The sequence below is a fragment of the Notamacropus eugenii genome, chromosome 3 (assembly GCF_028372415.1).
Source record: "Notamacropus eugenii isolate mMacEug1 chromosome 3, mMacEug1.pri_v2, whole genome shotgun sequence".
Classification (NCBI taxonomy): Eukaryota; Metazoa; Chordata; class Mammalia; order Diprotodontia; family Macropodidae; genus Notamacropus; species Notamacropus eugenii.
In genome coordinates, this window is record NC_092874.1 from 154983142 (window position 1) to 155002101 (window position 18960).

At 35.1% G+C, this 18960-nt stretch overlaps 1 protein-coding gene across 8 annotated transcripts in view; it reads right to left on the reverse strand.

Moving 5' to 3' along the window:
- Positions 1-18960, reverse strand: part of MAGI2 (membrane associated guanylate kinase, WW and PDZ domain containing 2) — a 1687880-nt gene that overhangs the window by 714894 nt on the left and 954026 nt on the right. For all 8 annotated transcript variants that reach the window (XM_072653189.1, XM_072653194.1, XM_072653195.1 and 5 more), the window contains one exon: positions 9504-9623. In XM_072653189.1, coding sequence (XP_072509290.1) covers positions 9504-9623 — 120 coding nt within the window. The remainder of the gene's footprint in view (positions 1-9503; positions 9624-18960) is intronic.

An 18960-nucleotide genomic window follows, 5' to 3' on the forward strand; every position in this document is an offset into this window, starting at 1 on the left:
TAGCAGGATACCCCACTTAACATCTCTAAATCTAATCTCACCTTTGACAGGGGTTCTTAATCTTTTTTAGTACCACAGACCCCTTTGGGCATTCTGTTGCTGCTGAGCTTATTATCTCCTCAGAATGGTGTTTTCAAATGCATAAAATAAAAATAGTATTATAAAAGCAACCAATTTTATATCAAAATACTTTAAAAAAAAATAAGCTCACAGACTTCAGGTTAAGAACCCTTGAAAATAAGGTGTTTGAACTAGATAATCTCTATGACCCCTTCCTATTCTATCAATAGAGAAAAGGGAAATAGATAAAAGATGTTTATTACATAGATGATATAGAGTGCTTTAAAACAGAGAATTGCTTTAAACTGAAAAAGTTACCATCATCAAAAAGCACAGAGCTCATCATCCAGGAACTTTAATTCTAGATCCTAAACCCTAACCCTAATCCTAAATGAAGACTGGGCAGAGGTGGGTAAACAGTTATGTGAATAACTATGATTGCATACCCACAAGAAGAGGCATGGCCATGCCTTCCGTACAAGTGATAATCAATGTAAACTTTTTGAATGATTGACTGTTTAGGAGAGTTAGTGCCGAGCTATGAAAAAAAGATATTTGTCAAGGAGTAAGAAGTCACACATTAGACTACAGAGACAACCTTAGAATTCCACCAATAGAACATAGGTTGCAAGTTAAGTCCTCTGGCTTGGCCATGTGCAGAGAATAGACAATATAGAGTTCCAGCAGTTGCTGTATTGCCATAACTGAAATGGGATAACCAAATTGGGGAGTCATAAGAAACGTTGTATAATTTGACTGAAATATTGCCTCAGTAAAAATAGAATAACTCAAGCTCACTGTTATGGTGGAAAGATGCCCCTCCAGGATAAGTTCATTACTTCCAAACTCACCACCATAGTGCTAATTCAAGCCTTGATTGATACCATCTTCTTTAGCCTCCTTTGGTTGTTGATTGGAAGGTTGGAGGACAGAGTACAAACCTCTTCTTGATACTTTCTGTAGTAGAAGGCAAAAACTGAACTCTCAGATCACTTCATTTTGCTTCTGCTACCCTGCCTGGTTTCTCTGTGTCAGGGATCCCATGGTGTCCTCTTTTCTGCCACACTGCTTTCCTGCCTCCTTTTGTATGTTTTGTGTCTCTCCCTGTAGATAGTAAGCTTCTTGAGTGCAGGAGCTGTCTTTTTACTAATTGTATCTCCAGCACTTGGCACAGTGACTGACAGAGAAAGCACCTAAGAAATGTCTATTGGATTGGACTCGGAGTCATGAGAAGGTGGGTTTGAATCTCATCTAGGCCATGTATTAACTATGTAGCACTGGGCAAATCATTTGAAGCCATTAAACCATTTATTTGTAAGGTGGGTATAAAAATGCCTGCCTTATCTCCCTCAGTTGTTTCTTGTGAAGAAAACACTCTGCAAACCTTAAAACTTTAAATAGACTTGAATTATATATAATGATGATTGGGAAAGTGAAGCAGTTGACTTGCCTGCTCTACCACTACAGAAAAATGGAATTGCTCTTCTTAGTGAAGATTGTGGTCTGAAAGGCAAATTGCAAACAGGGCAAGCCTTTCATAGAGCAGCTGCAGTTACCAATCCAATGAGACATTCCATGTGTGCTTAGTGTGGGAAGGGCTATTTGTCCCACGCTGGTCATTCCAGCTGCATCTGTACAACTAGATTATAATCACCATCACTAGAGATATTGTGAAAGACTGTTAACAATGTATGTGCTACTTCTTCAGAATGAGCCTTTTCTTGAAGGGACTGGATTTCTAGGATTCTAATCACAGACTTTGAGAGCTGGATGGAATGGTTGAGATTGGCTAGTTGAATTCCCTCATTAAACAGGTGTGGTAACTGAAGTTCAGAGAGGTTTAGTGATTTGTTAAAAATCACACAGCTCAGTACTCCATGAACTGCTCCTGGAGCTTCTCGCTTTGTGAGAGCAGACAATCTCTGCTTTCAAGGACTTTTGTTTCTATTAGAGGAGAAAGACAACATAGAAAGAGGAGTTAAGAAGTGAAAGTGACGTGGAGGGGCAGAATCTACATTCAGGAGGAAGAGTGAGGAGGAAGGCAGCCAGACTGCACCTGGTGTGATTAGGAAATAACTAGGAAGACTGGCCTACCTAAAGATTAAGATCTGTAAGTGAATGTTTTAGAGCAAGCCCATTTAATCATTATCAACGACTAAGTAAATAAATATTAAGTGTTTTATATAATATTTATTTTATCTGAATCACTACCAATTTTTAAATGAATGGGTCTCTAGACTTCTTGAATGGGCATTATTTGGGAAAAAGCAAATGGCAGGGAATTACCCACTTCCTCTAGCTTGCTAAAGGAGATTATGGCCCTCATTCAAACTTAGGTCCAAATCACAATATCTAATTCATGGCAATTGATAGAAAGAATTACGGAAAGAATCTATCGTCCCAGAGATAAAAGTAAACTGATTTCTCAGTTTCTTCATGGAGTATTCAGGGATGTGGTACACTGTACAATTTAACAGTTAATTCTGGAGAGTCTACATCAGGGGTTCATTAACAAGTCTATGGCTAGATTTCAGGGTGTTCATAAATTTGGACTAGAAAAAAATACCACTTTCTCTCAGTTCTAAATTAAATTTAGCATTTCCTTCAATTATTAAAAAAATTCTGTGAAGAGGCCATACTGTAAACTTTACCACACTGCCAAAGGGGTCCATGATAGAAAAAGATGAATATCTGCTGTGTTCAGTATCAGTGTTAAGGAATGGTAGTGTGATAGTGGAATGGGCCAGCATTAAAAGGGAGATGAAGCAGAGACCAGAAAGACATAATGGTGGGAAAGAAAAAAGATGGTAATGAAAGGATTTTGTAGAGAAAGTCATAATCTCCTCTGGAACGTTAATAAGAGAAATCTGACAAATCCAAAAGCCCCAGTGTTCCTTTCTATCTACTATTTGATGAAAAAATGATTTCTAGTTTTTCTGTATCTTATGAAAAGAGGACTCATGGGAACATTTCTTGGGATTTCCTTGTAATACCGTACTTGAGGAGATGCCTCACAATATCACACGTAGGTCCAGGCCTATGGGAACATCAGTAAATTAATATTAAAACTTGAATTTTGTAGGTTCCCCAAAGATTTAATACACTGAGACTCTGAAGAAATTTTAACGTGTGAATTTCTCTTGGAAATTCAGGACCTCTTTCTTGCCTGAGAAACCAGATTCTCATTTCATTAAACACAGAACTGAAATGGATTCCACAAAATACTCAAGATAGGATCAAAGAATCCCAAACTGGGATAGCACCTCATATAACCCATACCTCACCAGCTAGTATCTCAGTGATACTCCCTATAAGTGGTCATCTGTCTTCTGGATGCCTGGAAGGAGGCTACCAGGTCACTTCAATGGAGGTAATTGTCCGATTCAAAGTCCAGAAAACATCTTGAAGCTTCAGAAAGGTGAGGAAGAAAGTGTCAAATTAAACACAGCTGAAATTAAAAAGACATCTATGTATACTGTAACATCTTCAGCTGCATCTCCTAGGATAACTTTCCTCAGTTCAGTAGATGCCAAAACAAAAGGAGAAATTGATGATGGGAAGAAAAACATACTAAATGACCTCAGAACAAATGTTGTTGAGCTATCGAGTATTGTAGAAGCAATCAAAAAGGAACATGGGAAGGAACTAGAAAAACTCAGAAAAAAATAGGAAGAGGAGTAAGCAATTAGAAGTAACCTAGCGGTAGAAATAGAAAAGCTGAAAAACCTAGTCCTGTCTACTTGAGAGAAGTGTGAGATAAACTCAGTGTTCTTCTTTGGCCAGGGATTTATAAATGAAAATATGAACTGAAAACTGATTAGTTTACTTCCAAGTAACAAAAGATTTTTGGTGCTGTAGGAAAAAAATGAGTACATAAGCTTTCATGTCTTACAGAAGGGGAAAAATGAAAATAATGTGTTTTATTTTACTTGCCAATATGAAAAAGAAGTCTTATTTCTTACTGTGCTGGAATTGCACCCTCTTTTTTTTTTTCCTGTTTTGCTTGAAAATACTACTGAATATGTATAAAAGGAAAAGAAGTTGGTTATTGAATACTGATAGTGTAATTTTTAAAGAGATCTGTACTATAAATAGGTTGATTCCCGGTAACCTGTAAAATAAACTGTGGGAGGGACCTATTAGTTTAATAATCATTAACTTGTAGTAATTTCTTTTCCCATGATTCAACAGGGACGTAGGATATTTGTATATGTATATATCTTTCCTACCCAAGATTACACTGTTGTGCCTATATGTCTGCAGTGCTGTTTATCATTTGGGTGACAAAATAAGGATGTGTTAGCTATAAAACAGATTAATCAATCACACGTGCACATTATGAAATAAAATAAATTTGATAGCTGAAATATTTCATGCCACTTGCACTATAGGGTTCGTAAAAATAATTTATTAAACCACATTTCAATCATTAAGTATATTTTTTAAAAATTATATTAAAAAATAAGATTTTTTAAAGTCTGTCAGAGTTAAGAGGCCAGAAAGCTGTCCTTTGGTTCATTGTATCTAGAAACTGCAGCACATTTAACATAAAAACATCAGCCTTATTGCTCTATTTCTCTGCTTATTTTGTAGATTCAAATATTACCTAGCCTATGGTCTTATAATTTAATCCTCCCCCTTTTAAAATACCATTAATAAAACAAAATACAAATCTTTGGGAAATTTGTTATGAGATCATACTTTCAGAGAAGTCAACTCATCATGTAAATATTCAATTTAAGAAATAATATTTATCTAATTAAACTAAGAAACTTTTTGGAGTTATTTTGAACTGTCAAATAGACACTAAATTTATAAAAAAATGCTATTTTACTTCACAGACCATAGTATCTATCACATTTGTTATTAAGCCAAATAAGATTCCTTTTCAAAGTTACATTTTTATATATCACATGGTCAACAAAGAACTCTTTTTAAATTTGTCAACCTCAACACAGTTTTGAAATATATATATCTCAATAATATGTGAAAAACCTTCAAATATGAACATAGTCCTATGTAAGATTTATGGATGTTGCTGGTAACTAATATCTTCTAACAAACAATGCTGCAGTTTTGGGCTTAGCTCCGTTGTAGTAAATGGTTAGTGGATTTCCAGTGTATGAAATTACACTGGGGTGGCAGAGTGTACATCAAAATATTATAATTTTTTTTCTGTTATTCCAATTTAAAACTCAACTCAAGTTTTTGCTTTAAAATTTAATTTTGTAAAAGTGAAACTTTTTTTTTTCTGATACAGGATAATCAACATACTGATTCATATAGATATTGACATAATACATAATACTGCTTTTGAGGTAGTTGATCTTTGGTTAAATGCATGTGTTGCCTCATTATGAAGGTCATAGACTCTTGTTCCAGAGAAATCACCACTAATCAAAATTAACTACCAGTATTCCATGTGCATTTTTAAAATGACGAAGCAAATGAATATATTTTTTTTTTTGATTTTTATATCCAAACCTTTCCCCCAAACATTCCTTCTCTCCCACCTGGTTTTAATGACAGTGTTAAAGGGGGGAAAAATTTTAAACTCTTTATATTCTAGGAATCATCTTTGTTAGAGAGTATATTTGAAAAAGTTTTTCCTTTTCCTTCTTGGGAAGAAATTGAGAAATTAAATATTCTTTCCTTGGTTTGCTAGTAGTTAAGATCATTCTTATGTTGACTATAACACATCAGGATGACAAACTTTTTTCTAAACATGAGATTTTCAAAAAAATTACATAGGAAAGTCCCTGGTATCCATTAGTTGCCCTTTCCCTAACTTCCTTCTTGAATAGATAAGGAAAAGCAAAGCAATTGCCCTAAATGGTCTCAGCTTATCTGTCTCCATTTAAAGAAGAAAAATCTTCTTCAGTATGGCAATTCACCAGTATACTTTTGGGTAATAAACAGGACACCACTAGAAATTTTTATTCATGGGAGCTATATCATCATATTATTGTATGTAGAAATACTATATGTAGGTATGTGGAATTCACATTCTGAAAAGGGGTGCAATTTTCAGGTATTGATTAATTGTTTAAATGTGCCATAAGCACAAAGCTTTGAGTCAACTGTGTAATATCTGTAGTGGTTATTACTGTACTGAATCATCTGAGAATGTACTGCATATACAGGTATGCAACAGTTTTTGAAATGTAATGCATTGATTCAGTATTCACTTACCTTCCTTAAGGCATCAAAAATGAACACTCACAATTTGAAAAATATTTCTTGCACCTGTGATTCTTTTTTTTTTTAGAAGTATTTCTTTGATGATGAAAATAGAAAATTAGGCCTGATGTCATGCAAATTTATTTTCTATATTTCTCACTGTGATCATAGAACAAAGAAATATGCTCCTAATTATTTTTAAACATTTTGGCCACATGAAAACTTTTTTTTGAGCAAGGGAGGGCTTTTACCCAGGAACCCTGATGGTTTTCTTCTCCCAGTTTGATTTTTTTTTTTAATTGAAGGGGCCATCCCTTGTGCAACTATGTAAAGAAGCCTATTCATTGAATGGGTGTATCTCACTCAAAACGAGAATGCTGTAGTAGATTAGCCTGAAAGGGCCAGGGTCTCCCATTGCATCCTGGGTCATCTCCACCTGTCCTGATGAATATCAGGCCACTGGATCCAGATGGCTCAGGAGAAGAAATTGAGGTTGATGACCTAGCACAGCCTCCCTCACTCAAATCACACTCAATTGCAAGTCACGTCATCTGGATGTAATGCATGGTCTTCTTTGAGAACGAAGGACAAAACACAACAACGTGAAAACTTACAATGGATGAGCAGAATAAGACAATCAGTTAAAATTAGAAATGAAAGATGTTAACAATAATAAAATGGCCTTGTTTTGCTGTGGCAATAAAATGATCAAGTGCAATGACTTGATTTAATAAAACTAATCTTTCAAAAGCTTCTGCTATGAGTATTTTTAACCATAAAATGTCCTAATCTAAAGCATTCCTCCCCTTTTTATTGCTGTTGCGTATTGTATTGGGTTTGATGAGTATTGCAACATTCCAAAATGTACTGGGTTCATAAATCAGTGTAAACATATTGATGTGTTTAGATACTGTAAAATGCATGTTTTCTTGGGAAAGGAAAAAAATTCAAATAAAGTGAAAGTACTACTAACACATACATGCATACCTACATATATATATATATGTATATATACATATATATATATATATTAAGCCTAGTAATACATTAGATATTTTGGGGGCCAAATGATGCTTTATTTATATTGATCAATTGGTCTACTGAAGACTTTTTATATTTTTTCATAGAAACTATTGCTCAGTCACACCTCCCCCATCTTATCATGTATAACTGATTTTTCTTTAACCAGTTATAGTATGCCCCCAACAACCTCTCCCCTCATCCAAATGAATTTACCCCAGGTGCTAGAATTTCTAGTTAAAACTCTATATGCCTGGGTGATTACCTATACACACTAAATTAAATAACACAGGAAATTTGGAGTTTTAGTCTAAAAGAAGATTCAGGCAGTTTCACTGTCCTGGGTATGAATAATTTGAGCAATTTTCCCTCTAAATTTGAAGTTATTTTAGAACTCAAATTTAAAATGGCACCTGGAAACACTGACATTCCATGATTTGAAACTTATTTTTATTAAAACACTGAATAACTATCATGTCTAACATATTAGCTTTATTCCTAGCTTGAGACTTACTAATCTGACAAGAGACATTTTCCTTGGATTTTATGAGTTTATAGTCATTCAACTTACAGTAAGCCTTTCAGACACTGAATGAAATATCAAATTATTAACTATGTTCCTTTGGGAATAATGCTATATATTAACCATCACCCCTCACCTAGTTGAATAAAATGCTTAGAATAAAGCAATTATGGGCGATCATGTCAGTAGAAGAAATACAAATAATTTATTAAAAGTGTCTCAAATCGGTTGAGACAATATTCTGCCAAGTTCCTGAATATTTATTGTGCTGTCTTTTTTTTTAGGAATTAAGCAATCTCCACTAAATATTCCTCCTTTAAAAAAGCATATTACTTAGAAATTAACTTTCTCTTTTTTCTCTCTATACATGCATATATACGTATATGTATAATTGCTGAAAATATGCAAATCCAGCCAAATTTCACAAGCTCAATGAAGCTGTATTTGTATATATGTGTGTGTATACCTATAGCACATGTGTATTGAATATAGTATAAATTCATAGAAAATAAACTATATATGTATATGTGTGAGTATGTGTGTGCATATACACATACACACGTAATTTCCTATGAATGTGGTAATTGACAATTTAGTGTTTGAACCACATTAAAATTGACAGGGGCCATAAATAATTAAATATGTATTAATGTTTATTTCTAACAACCTCAAAATATTATGTTCTTGAACACCTAATATCCATCAATTATCACCAAGTATTAAGGAAACAAACAATTATTGAAAAACAGAAGTGTCAGTGCTAACAGACTTCATTCATTACTATTATTTATGGTCTCTGATCAAAAATGCACAAAGATGAAAAGATACACATGAAAACATATGGTATACATTTGTGCCTATACTGGAAAGAGCGCAAAACTTAGCAAGAGAAGATATGAATCCAAAGACCCAGTGGTGACACACTAGCCATACAAAATTGAGTACGTCACTTAACCTCTCCAATCCCTGTTTACTTGTCTCAGTGTGGACACAATCTTCACACTACCTTCTCACGGCTGTTCTCATGACCCAATGAAAAGCATGAGAAAGCACACTGATAGTTGAGAGTGCTCTATGAATATGAATTATTGAGACATATATATTAAGTTATGATTATATGAATTTATTCAGTTGTCTAGACAAATTTCAAAATCTAAATATACTTACATAAAATTCAACCTCATTATAACTGTAAATCTGGGTGTTTTTAGGAACTAGATCCATTTTGCCTGCAAAAGGTATTATTTTGCTTTACTCAAGTTTTGGAAGCACCTAGTTGCAAAGAAAAGTCCTAGAATTTTTACTAGCGGTCCCAGAGAGGTGAAAAATCCTTTTTCAGGGTTGTACATCTAGCAAGGTGGGGCCTCAAGAAGATCCCCCAACCCTCCTGACTCTAGGAATCATTGTACCATGTTAATGAGCCCATTTTGCCCCTAAAGATACAGCGTGAATTATGAAACTAGTGACACATTTATTCCAGTGTGTATATTAATAGGTTTCTTTCAGTGTCTATCCCAACTAATTTCATGAACCAAATTAATCCGCCTTCATTTTACATTTTCTTTAGGAAATGTGCTTTACAATTGCCATCTGCCTCCTCATCAATTTCTGAAACCAAGAACGGCAGCACATTTGTGAAACGGTGTCCTAATGCAATTCAATTAAATGAGAAAAATGTAATGAAACCACAAAACAGATCTGACAGCAAAAATGTGCTTACCTTCATATGTTCCACTTTCTAGGAGAGCACCACTTTTCTCTAGTTCCATAAAGTCCTCAACAGTGATGAAAATATAGTCCACACCAGGGACCTCACCCTCCTTATGTGGCCTTGTGGTACCTGAATCCAGAAACAAAATAAACAGAATGTGAAATGTTTGTAGCTGAACTTTAGAAAGGTTCCACTTCTGAATGGTGAATAGTGCTTACTCTGTGCATCATTTGTGGTTGGATTCTATATTTATCTTTCTGTTTGGCAACAGAAAATACTGGAGTGGTAAGCATTCAAGTCAGTATACAAAACATCTTTTTCCATCAAGCTCTTAAAGAGTGCACTGCCATGGAATATATCTATGTAGCTTTTTTTTCTTCTTCTTCTTTTTTTTTTTTTTTTAACAAAAACCATTATGTTCTTTGTGAAGAGGTGTTTTGAATACTGAGCCAGGAGTTGGCTAGCTTAGGAATTTACATATTTCTCTCCTATGAATAGGCTTCTATTATTCTGTCCAGATTGCTGTGTTGTTACATAAATGATACCAAAAGACATTAAAATTTATCAAGTAATCTTTTATTTACATGGTCAATAACATATTTGAAGTACTTGTTTTAATTGTATGGCAAAGCTAGGTGACACAGTGTGAGGAAGGTCTGAGTTCCACTGTGGCCTCAGACACTTCCTAAGATGTCTGATCCTGGGCAAGTCACTAAACCCTGTTTACCTCAGTTTCCTCATATGTAAAATGAAATGGAGAAGAAAATGGCAAAGCACTCCAGTTATCTTTGCCAAGAAAACCCCAGATGGGGTTAATCAAGAGTTAAATAACTAACTAACTAAATAAATAAAACTAAATAACAAAAAACAATAACCTTTTGATTTTACATATTTTGGGGAGAGGCAGCTCAGTACAGCAGATAGAAGAATGCACTTGGAGTTAGGGAGATATGGGTTCAAATTCTGCTTCTACCATACTGCCTTTCCGATCCCAGGGAAGTTACCTAATCTTTCAGTGACCCAGGCCACTTTCTACCACCAGAAGATTCAGATAAGCTATAAATCTGAATTGATAGAGAAGTTTCTCCACAGTGATAAAATGATGGGTACAGACCATAGAGGAAAACTGGAAAATTTCACAGACAGATTTTTCCACAGTCTATTCAAATCTGCAACTCTCCCTATGTCACTTACATAAGGCATCACACATAGTCAGAAATAAATGTCTGTAAATAAAGAGGGGACAAATACCATGCATATATTTGCATAAATGAAATATACAGTCAGCAATTTTGGGGGACAAAAAGTAAAGAGCTCATTTAACTTTTCTTCCAAGAATGAAAGAAATATATTTTATGCTTAATTTTTACTTTCATGTTTTTACATTATAGTCTTATAGTCAGAATGACTAAGACTGTTCCTTTAAATCTCTTAGAAGAAAATTCACTCTGCAAATGAGAGGCATATATTACTGTCAGAATTCGCAATATGCCAGGAGATTATTCTTGGTTAAGAAAAGAAAGGAGCAAATTTCATTGAAGCTGTTTTGAAAACATTACCCCCCGTCCAAAAAAAAAAAACTTGATACCTCCCTTGATCATAAAACAAGTTTGTTCTTAATAGCATTTAATGGTATTTATTGACTTCTTGTCATTTGCGTTTAAACTGTGACATATTGTGTAATGTTTTATGTTCTGCCTTATGCTAGAAAACCTACAGCCCCTGCATCTAGCATGAGTAATATCCTTTAATTAATGTTGTTACCACAGACTTAGCTTTCAATTTCCTGTGCTTAACCCTTGTGGATGAACAGTACATTATTAATATATTGAGGTGGGTTTTTTTGCAATCAATTTGTTTTCCTGTTTTGCTTTATTTTTATGGGAAGGAACACACTCAAATCATTAAGAAAAAATCTGTCTCCTGAAGATTCAGTTTTCCTTACTGATTTATCTGCATATTTCAGAAACTACAGAAATTCATTAGCTACTTTCACTGGGGGAATGCATTTACAGCACAATAGGTATACGGAACCACATCCTGAGTCTCCATCCTCAGGTACTTTGACTTTCTTTTTGAACTACTTTTATTTTTTGGGGGGGGGGTGTGGTCTGTGTAGAGTGCACTTTTCCTTCTTGCCAGTTCTTAAAGTCAATTGATTATGTCCATAGTTTTATTCCCAAATATTATGCTGCTTTCCTGTTGCCTCTTCACTCTAATTTACCAGTAAAGCTCAAAACAATGGATCACACATGTAGTAGTGTTGGAGGGGATGATTGAGGTCCCTATAGATGCAAATCTAATAGATGTTTTACAGAAAAAGAAGCCCCCAGATCTTACTGGTAGCAATTTATTTCACACTAAATTCAGTGTTCTTTCCAATCAATCAATAAACATTTATTAAACTCCTACTATTTGCAAGGAACTGTGCAGAGTGCTGAAAGTAAAACAAAAGCGGGGTGGCAAAAGGTAGTTCTGCCCTCAAAAATCTTACAGTCTAATGGGGAAGACAACATACAAACAAATATACACAAGGAATTTTATATATAGAATAACAGGAAATAATTAACAGAAGGAAGACATTGGAATTAAAAGGGTTTGAGGAAGGCTTCCAAGTAAGCAGATGTGATTTTAGTTGGGACTTAAAGAAAGACAGGGAAGTCAGCGGTCAGTATAAAGAACATTCCAGACATGGCTTTTGCAGCACAGAGAAAAAGCCTGAGATTTAGTTTCCATTGTACTACAACTTGGAAGTGAGGTGGAAAAGTCTCTAAATTCTGAACTTAGACTGCAACATTATCACTTCCAAGAATGTTAGGGGAAAGTCCAACATAACAAACCATTAAGCAGTTGCATGTAGAGGTAAGCTACTTCTGATGCTCTGCTTGCTTCCAAAATGTATAAATATTGCAATATCCTCTTCTGCCTTCTGGAATAATTTGTTTCAGGTGGTATAACCAAGATTTTTAAAACTAAAGTTGGCTTCTCACCCTAGAACATAGACCATCACGTAAACCAGCTATTCTAGGAATGAACGAGCTTCCCTTCCTCTTACTCTCCCTTCCTTCCTTCCTTCCTTCCTTCCTCCCTCCCTCCCTTCCTTCCTTCCTTCCTTCCTTCCTTCCTTCCTTCCTTCCTTCCTTCCTTCCTTCCTTCCTTCCTTCCTTCCTTCCTTCCTTCCTCTCTCCCTCCCTCCTTAAACAGAGTCAGTTCTTTTAAAATGTGATTTGTGACCTAGTCCCCTCTCCATCCAGGTTTCCTTCTCTGGAGACATCCTACCTCATAATACCTTTCCCAAAATATACTAACCCAAACTAAGGCAATGCTCTAGATGTGATTGTCTGACCAGGGAAAATATTGTATATTTATTGTATATAATATCTATTCCTTTACAAGGAAGTTATGCAGCCTATAATAATGTTTTTTTGGCCTATAGTGACACCAAACCCAGAGGTCTCTTTAATGACTATGTAGGCAAGTCTTATCCATCTTGTATTTTGAGGCTGGTTTTTAAAAGTATAAAACATTGCATTCAATTAGTGCAGGAAGCCCAATGATTCATAAATTATTTCTCATCAATCTGTTTTCCAGATCAGTTTTTTTGAAGGGTGGAGGGTGATAGTTGATGTTGTATATGTTCTTCTCATTTTTCAGTCTTTTGACTTTATCTTGCCATTTCTTGTGTTACAGAATCATTGAATTGTTTGCACCATTCGATTTTTCAGAGAGTCCATTTCTTGGGTATTCTTTTTATTCTCTGTTTTGTTTTTTTCTTTCAACTTTTTTCTTCTAGACTTCCATTTTTAAAAATTAAAATTTAGTTTTTTTAATCTCTTGCGTAATTTCTTCCATCAACAGCTGGAATTCTTATGGCCAAGTGATCCTTTTTTTTTCCCTAAGGTTCTACTTGAACATATTATGGGGTTACTCCTCTCCTTTTTCCTTTGTATATCTTGGGCTTCTCTTAATTCACAGTATTTTTTCCACTATATTTCAAGTTTTCTTCTGTTTAATTATATGCATAGCCCCAATTCCTGGATTGGGACTTTATGCCAGGATTAGATTCTATTGCTTCTCACAGTATTGAAAAGGATGGGAAGGTCCTACTTAGTCCTGAACTAACTGTATTCTGGATGCCCTTGCAGCTCTGACTGGGATGACTGGGATAAGACACTACCCTATGCCACTGCCCCTGGATTCTGATTCCATTTCCTGATGGCTCAACATTGATGCTAACCTTGGCACCACCACTATTTCTTTCTTCTTGTAAAATTCCAAAATAAGAATTTGTGCTATCCTGTGCTAGGATGAATATTGGAGATTCTAGTACTTTCAGACCTCCTGGGAGGTCCTCTGATGTGTGGATTACCTTGTGCCCTACACCTTGTATCCTGCTATGGCTCCAGTATTGTTAATAGTGGCCAAATCCTTGCTTACAGTGCCAGTGCTGTCTCTGTGTTCACTGTATTATCAGAACATTCTAGGATTAAGAATTCTTGAACTTCAAGCCCTATATACTAGATCTCACATTGATTTCTGTCTCTCCTGAGTCTTACCTCTGAGCATACACATAATTCTGTCCAGCTTCTTGTAGTCACACACTAGATGGAAGTCCTTACTGATTTCTCTTTATCTTTCTTATTGGTCATTGTTCCATCTGGTGCCCTTTTTAGATTATTTTTGGGGACTTTCTGGGGAAAGCTGGGCTCCCTTTGGTTCATGTGATTCCATCATTTTCCTCTATCTTGGTGTTTTCATTTCTCAGAGGGAATCATTGAGATCTCTACCATCTCCACCACCCATATATAAGGATCAAATGGGATTACAAAAATGGAAAGGGGTTTGAAAGTTAAATGCACTATACAAACGTAAATTGACAACAATGAGGATGATGAAAGATGGTGTCAGAACACTGAATGGCAATCACAAAACTGAGTTCGGTTCATGTCTCTTTTTATTCTTATCACAACAGTATCCATCACCAGTATTAAACCGCAAGCAGTGTCTTTAGCACGGTCTTAATTTCAGAACCTTCACAAATCTGAGATTGCTTTATTATGTTGTGTAAAACACACACAATAGACGCTTAGTAAATGCTGGTTGAATTGAATTGAATATCAGCACCAGGAAAACAACCCAGACACCCAAAACAAAATAAAATAAAACAAACAACCCTGGCAATTGTGGCAGTTTAACATTTGCTTCAATTAGTTTCTAAGCATAAAGATCTAAATTACTTCGGGAATGAGAATGTAGTGAGGGGATAAAAAGAGGATGAAGATGGGCAAGCAGTGATAAAAATCAATTTCCATACTTTGGAATGAGACAAAATATAGGATTTAGATGGTTCAGTTAGAACTATAGCAAATTCTTTTATCTTCTGTTAGATGGGTGTATAGTATGGGCAGAACCTGTGGTTCTCAGTGCATTAAGGTTTGTGACCTTTCCTGAATCTTTTGAAAAGTATGAAACTGATCATATAAAGACTGATTAGTGGATAATTTCATTTCAGTGATAGGGACAGTTCCATGACCAGTGAGGGGATTAGAAAGTATGCTTTTGGGTCTATGTCTCTAAGAATAGATCTAAAAGATACCAACCTTGGACAAGGCCAATTTGTAAGGCAATAGATAAAAGTACAAAAAACTACTAGTGAGACATGAATGACACTTTAGAGAGAAGTCTAATTTTAAAAATAAAGCAAAATTAAGAAAAATTTAATGTTACACAATGGGAACTTACTGCTTAAGGTATTTAACATCTAATAGAATAGAGAGTTTTGATTTAAGCAGGAAATTTCCTTATTTTTGAAATGACATAAGGACAGATATTTTTAATGACATATCATGGATACATTTGTGTTAGAGAAACAATACCTAGTAATATGTATGCTTTACACAAGTAATCTAAAAGGGGATAGAAGGAAGGAATAGAGAAGCTTCTTTCTACTTTAATTAGTTATTAGTTTAATAATTCACTTAGTTTAACTCTCCATGTGAGAGACAAACACTCTAAAAATTACTTTTAACATTTCATTAAATAAAACTCCAACATCTTATCTGCAGTATAAAGGTAGTATTATGATAAATACAATGTTCACAGCAAAGTTTTGGTTACCTGAGACACATAGAATGTTTATATTAGCTCCAGCACTGATGTCAGACCACCTGTCCAACTTCTAACCTAATTCCCACAACCATCGTTAGGGGAAGTCACTTAACAGAGAACATGCCCACCATCCCTACAAGCAACTATATGAACCCTGACCAATTGCCACCATCAGGCAAGTAAGCCCAAGAGCCCTAGGAATAGCAAAGTCCTCTCTATCAACAACCCTGCTACCAGCCCATCTTTTAGAGAAGACATCCTGGAGGATCTTTTAGATCCCCATCTTTTAGAGGAGCAACCTTTAGGGAAATGTGACTTATCACCTGCCTCTTCAGGGGATATAGCCCCAACCTCTGCAGTTACCATAGTTACTGATGACTGGAAAAAGAAAGGTCTTCTCAGAGCAAGTTTTTGGCTCTATTTGATAGTTCAGCATCAGAAATACATATTTATTAGTGTCTATGACATTAGAGAAGTTGAATTACCATTTGCTTTTGCCATTATGACTTAAGGACATTGGGTCTTTCCATCGAATATGCAGATAAAACCACCTATGTGTTATTTCTCTCATTGGAATGTGAGCTCCTTAAGAGCACTGACTGTGTTGTCATTCTTCTTTGTATCATCACTGTTTTGCACATTAATTTGCATATAGTAATTGCTTAATAAATGCCTTTTCATTTATTCATTCATTCATGGAAGATGAGGGTTATGTTGTTGCACTCATATGGACAACATTTAGTTCAGCAATTGACTATCATTAAACTTAGCAATTATTACAACCTTCTTAAAAATCTAGCACATCCCCAATTGTTTCACAGTCATTAGCAGGTCCACTGCCTACCACTAATAGTGTGATACATTACTGATCCTAAAGTCTGAGTTTTTAAGCACATTGTTTTTCTATTTACTCATTTATTTGCTATTTATCCTGTGTGTGTGTGTGTGTGTGTGTGTGTGTGTGTGTGTATGTGTATCTGCTTTTTTCCCACTTGAGGGCAGAGACTATGTTTTACCTTTCTTTGAATCCCCAGTATTTAGCACAAAGTAGCACAATTTAACACATAGTAGGCACTTAGTGCATTCAGTGCAATGTTATAATTCTTTGAAGAGCTTTCCTCATTCAAAAATTTTTGAGTAATGTTTTAATTCAATGCAACTAACATTTATTTAAGTGGCTCTATGTGCACTTGGGATACAAGGATAAAATTTGATAAGGTCCTCAACTTCAACAACTATATTTTGAACCTCTGCATTAAAGTGATTTAAGTTTTTTAGAGTTTTCCACAAGATGGTCTCACCTCTGAAAAAGTAAAGTGAGTAGAATAAGGCTTCAGACAATCCATGTGTCAAAATGCAAAGGGAAAAAATACTGAATGAGAAAATGAGACCTTCAAACTGAATTGATACAGATTTTCATATTTGAGGCCTTTAACACAAAGGGTGGCAAAGGCAAAAAATTACAAATATTATGTTGAAAAAATTGGCATAATGAAAAGAAATGAAAGAAACCCAAAGCTTTTAAACTACTCTGAAGCCTCATTCCTATATATCATAAATACATTCTCCAAGAAGAAAGTTGGAAGGTACTGGATGCAACAAGCATTACTTACACACCCAGACACACAGACAGACAGACACACGCAGACACGATGGAAATAACCACATGACTTTTTATTGACAGGGGTCGTTTAAGCATAAATTGTTGTTAAGCATGTTAGATCAATCAGAGCAGCTGTTCTTAACCTAATTTTCATCACAGACACCTTTGACAATCCAGGGAAACCTAAGAACCCTTTCCCTGCCCCAGAAATAATATTTTTAAAGATGCAAAATAAAATGTATAAGATTACAAAGGAAATTAATTGTAGTGAAATGCATTTATTAAAATATGTTTTAAATTCATGGATGCCTCCCTTTACCTCTCTCCACAGATAATTTTAGTGGTTGTGCACCCAGGTTAATAAGCCTTGGGCTAGACAGAAGCAAAAATCTATACCCTATAAGAGTAAAGATGAAATATTCTATGCAATTTTCAGAGTTCCAGTCTATGTTTAAGTGAGCTGTCTTTTCTGAAACATGGGAAATGGACAAAAGTAATGACACTAAGCTTTGACTAGCTTAGGAGTCACCACTACAAGTAGACTAAAAGAGTCCAAAAACTACATCCACCAGCAAAGAAACAAACAAAAAAAAACAATAAACATAATTTTCAAAACATTTAATTCCAGAAACTTAAATAAGATAGTTGACAACTTTATATGGAAGAAACTACGAGTGATGTGTATTTAGGCACAGAAATGAAGAAAAGTAGTACTATGTAATGTCAGGGTAAATAATAACTATGAAAACTGAAAGTTCACTTTATTTATTATCCTTTCATTGACTACTATTAAAAGAAGCCTAGAAGCAAAACACCTGGATTTTGAAAATTAAAAGCTCTCCAATGTATCAGGAAATGATATAGCTAGCACAGTCCATCAGCATGAATGCAGTTACCTGGTTAAAACCACTTAAATATAAAATTATAACTTGTTTACATCTATAGTGACCATAAAAATTAAGAAGATGGAAATGATGTGGCATTAAGTGATATTGTAGGTATAAAACAATTCACACTTTTTGGAAGAAAGAATTTGAATAAATGTTTCATTCTACCACTTTATACGCGCACACACGCACATATATACACCTGCACACAATAAAGTAATGATATCCTTGGCATGATTGCTAGAATGAAGGTGGGGAGGGAGAAAGAGCAGATATACAGGACTTACAAATAGAAAACTTTAAAAATAAAGAGCTAATTTCATCTCTTGTTCTTTGCCTTTTCCCCTCCTTGAAGTCATGAGAACAATCACATCTGCATAGTGTTTGCAGCTTCCAAAACACTTTCATTTGCCATCTCTCATTTGTTCCTTCTAACAATTTGAGGCAGGCAGAGCAGGTATCATTACTCCTTCTTTGTATATAAGTAAACCAAGACTTAGGGAACCTAGATGGCACAGTAAACAGAGTGACAGGACTGAAGTCAGGAAGACATCCTCTTGACTTCAAATCTGGCCTCAGACACATACTAGCTATGTGACCCTGGGCAAGTCAGTTAACCTGGTTTGCCTCAGTTACCTCATCTGTTAAAGAAGGAATTGGCAAACTACTCTAGTATCTTTGCCAAGAAAACCCCAAATGGTATCAGAAAGTCAAACATGACTGAAGGGTGAACAAGAAGAAATCAAGGCTTACAAGTAATTACACATAATTAAAAAATTACTTTGTAGCAAACAGATGAGGTAGCATTCCTCAGTTTTAGAAAAAGGTAAACTGAGGCTTACAAGCAACTTTTTATAAAAAACTCACA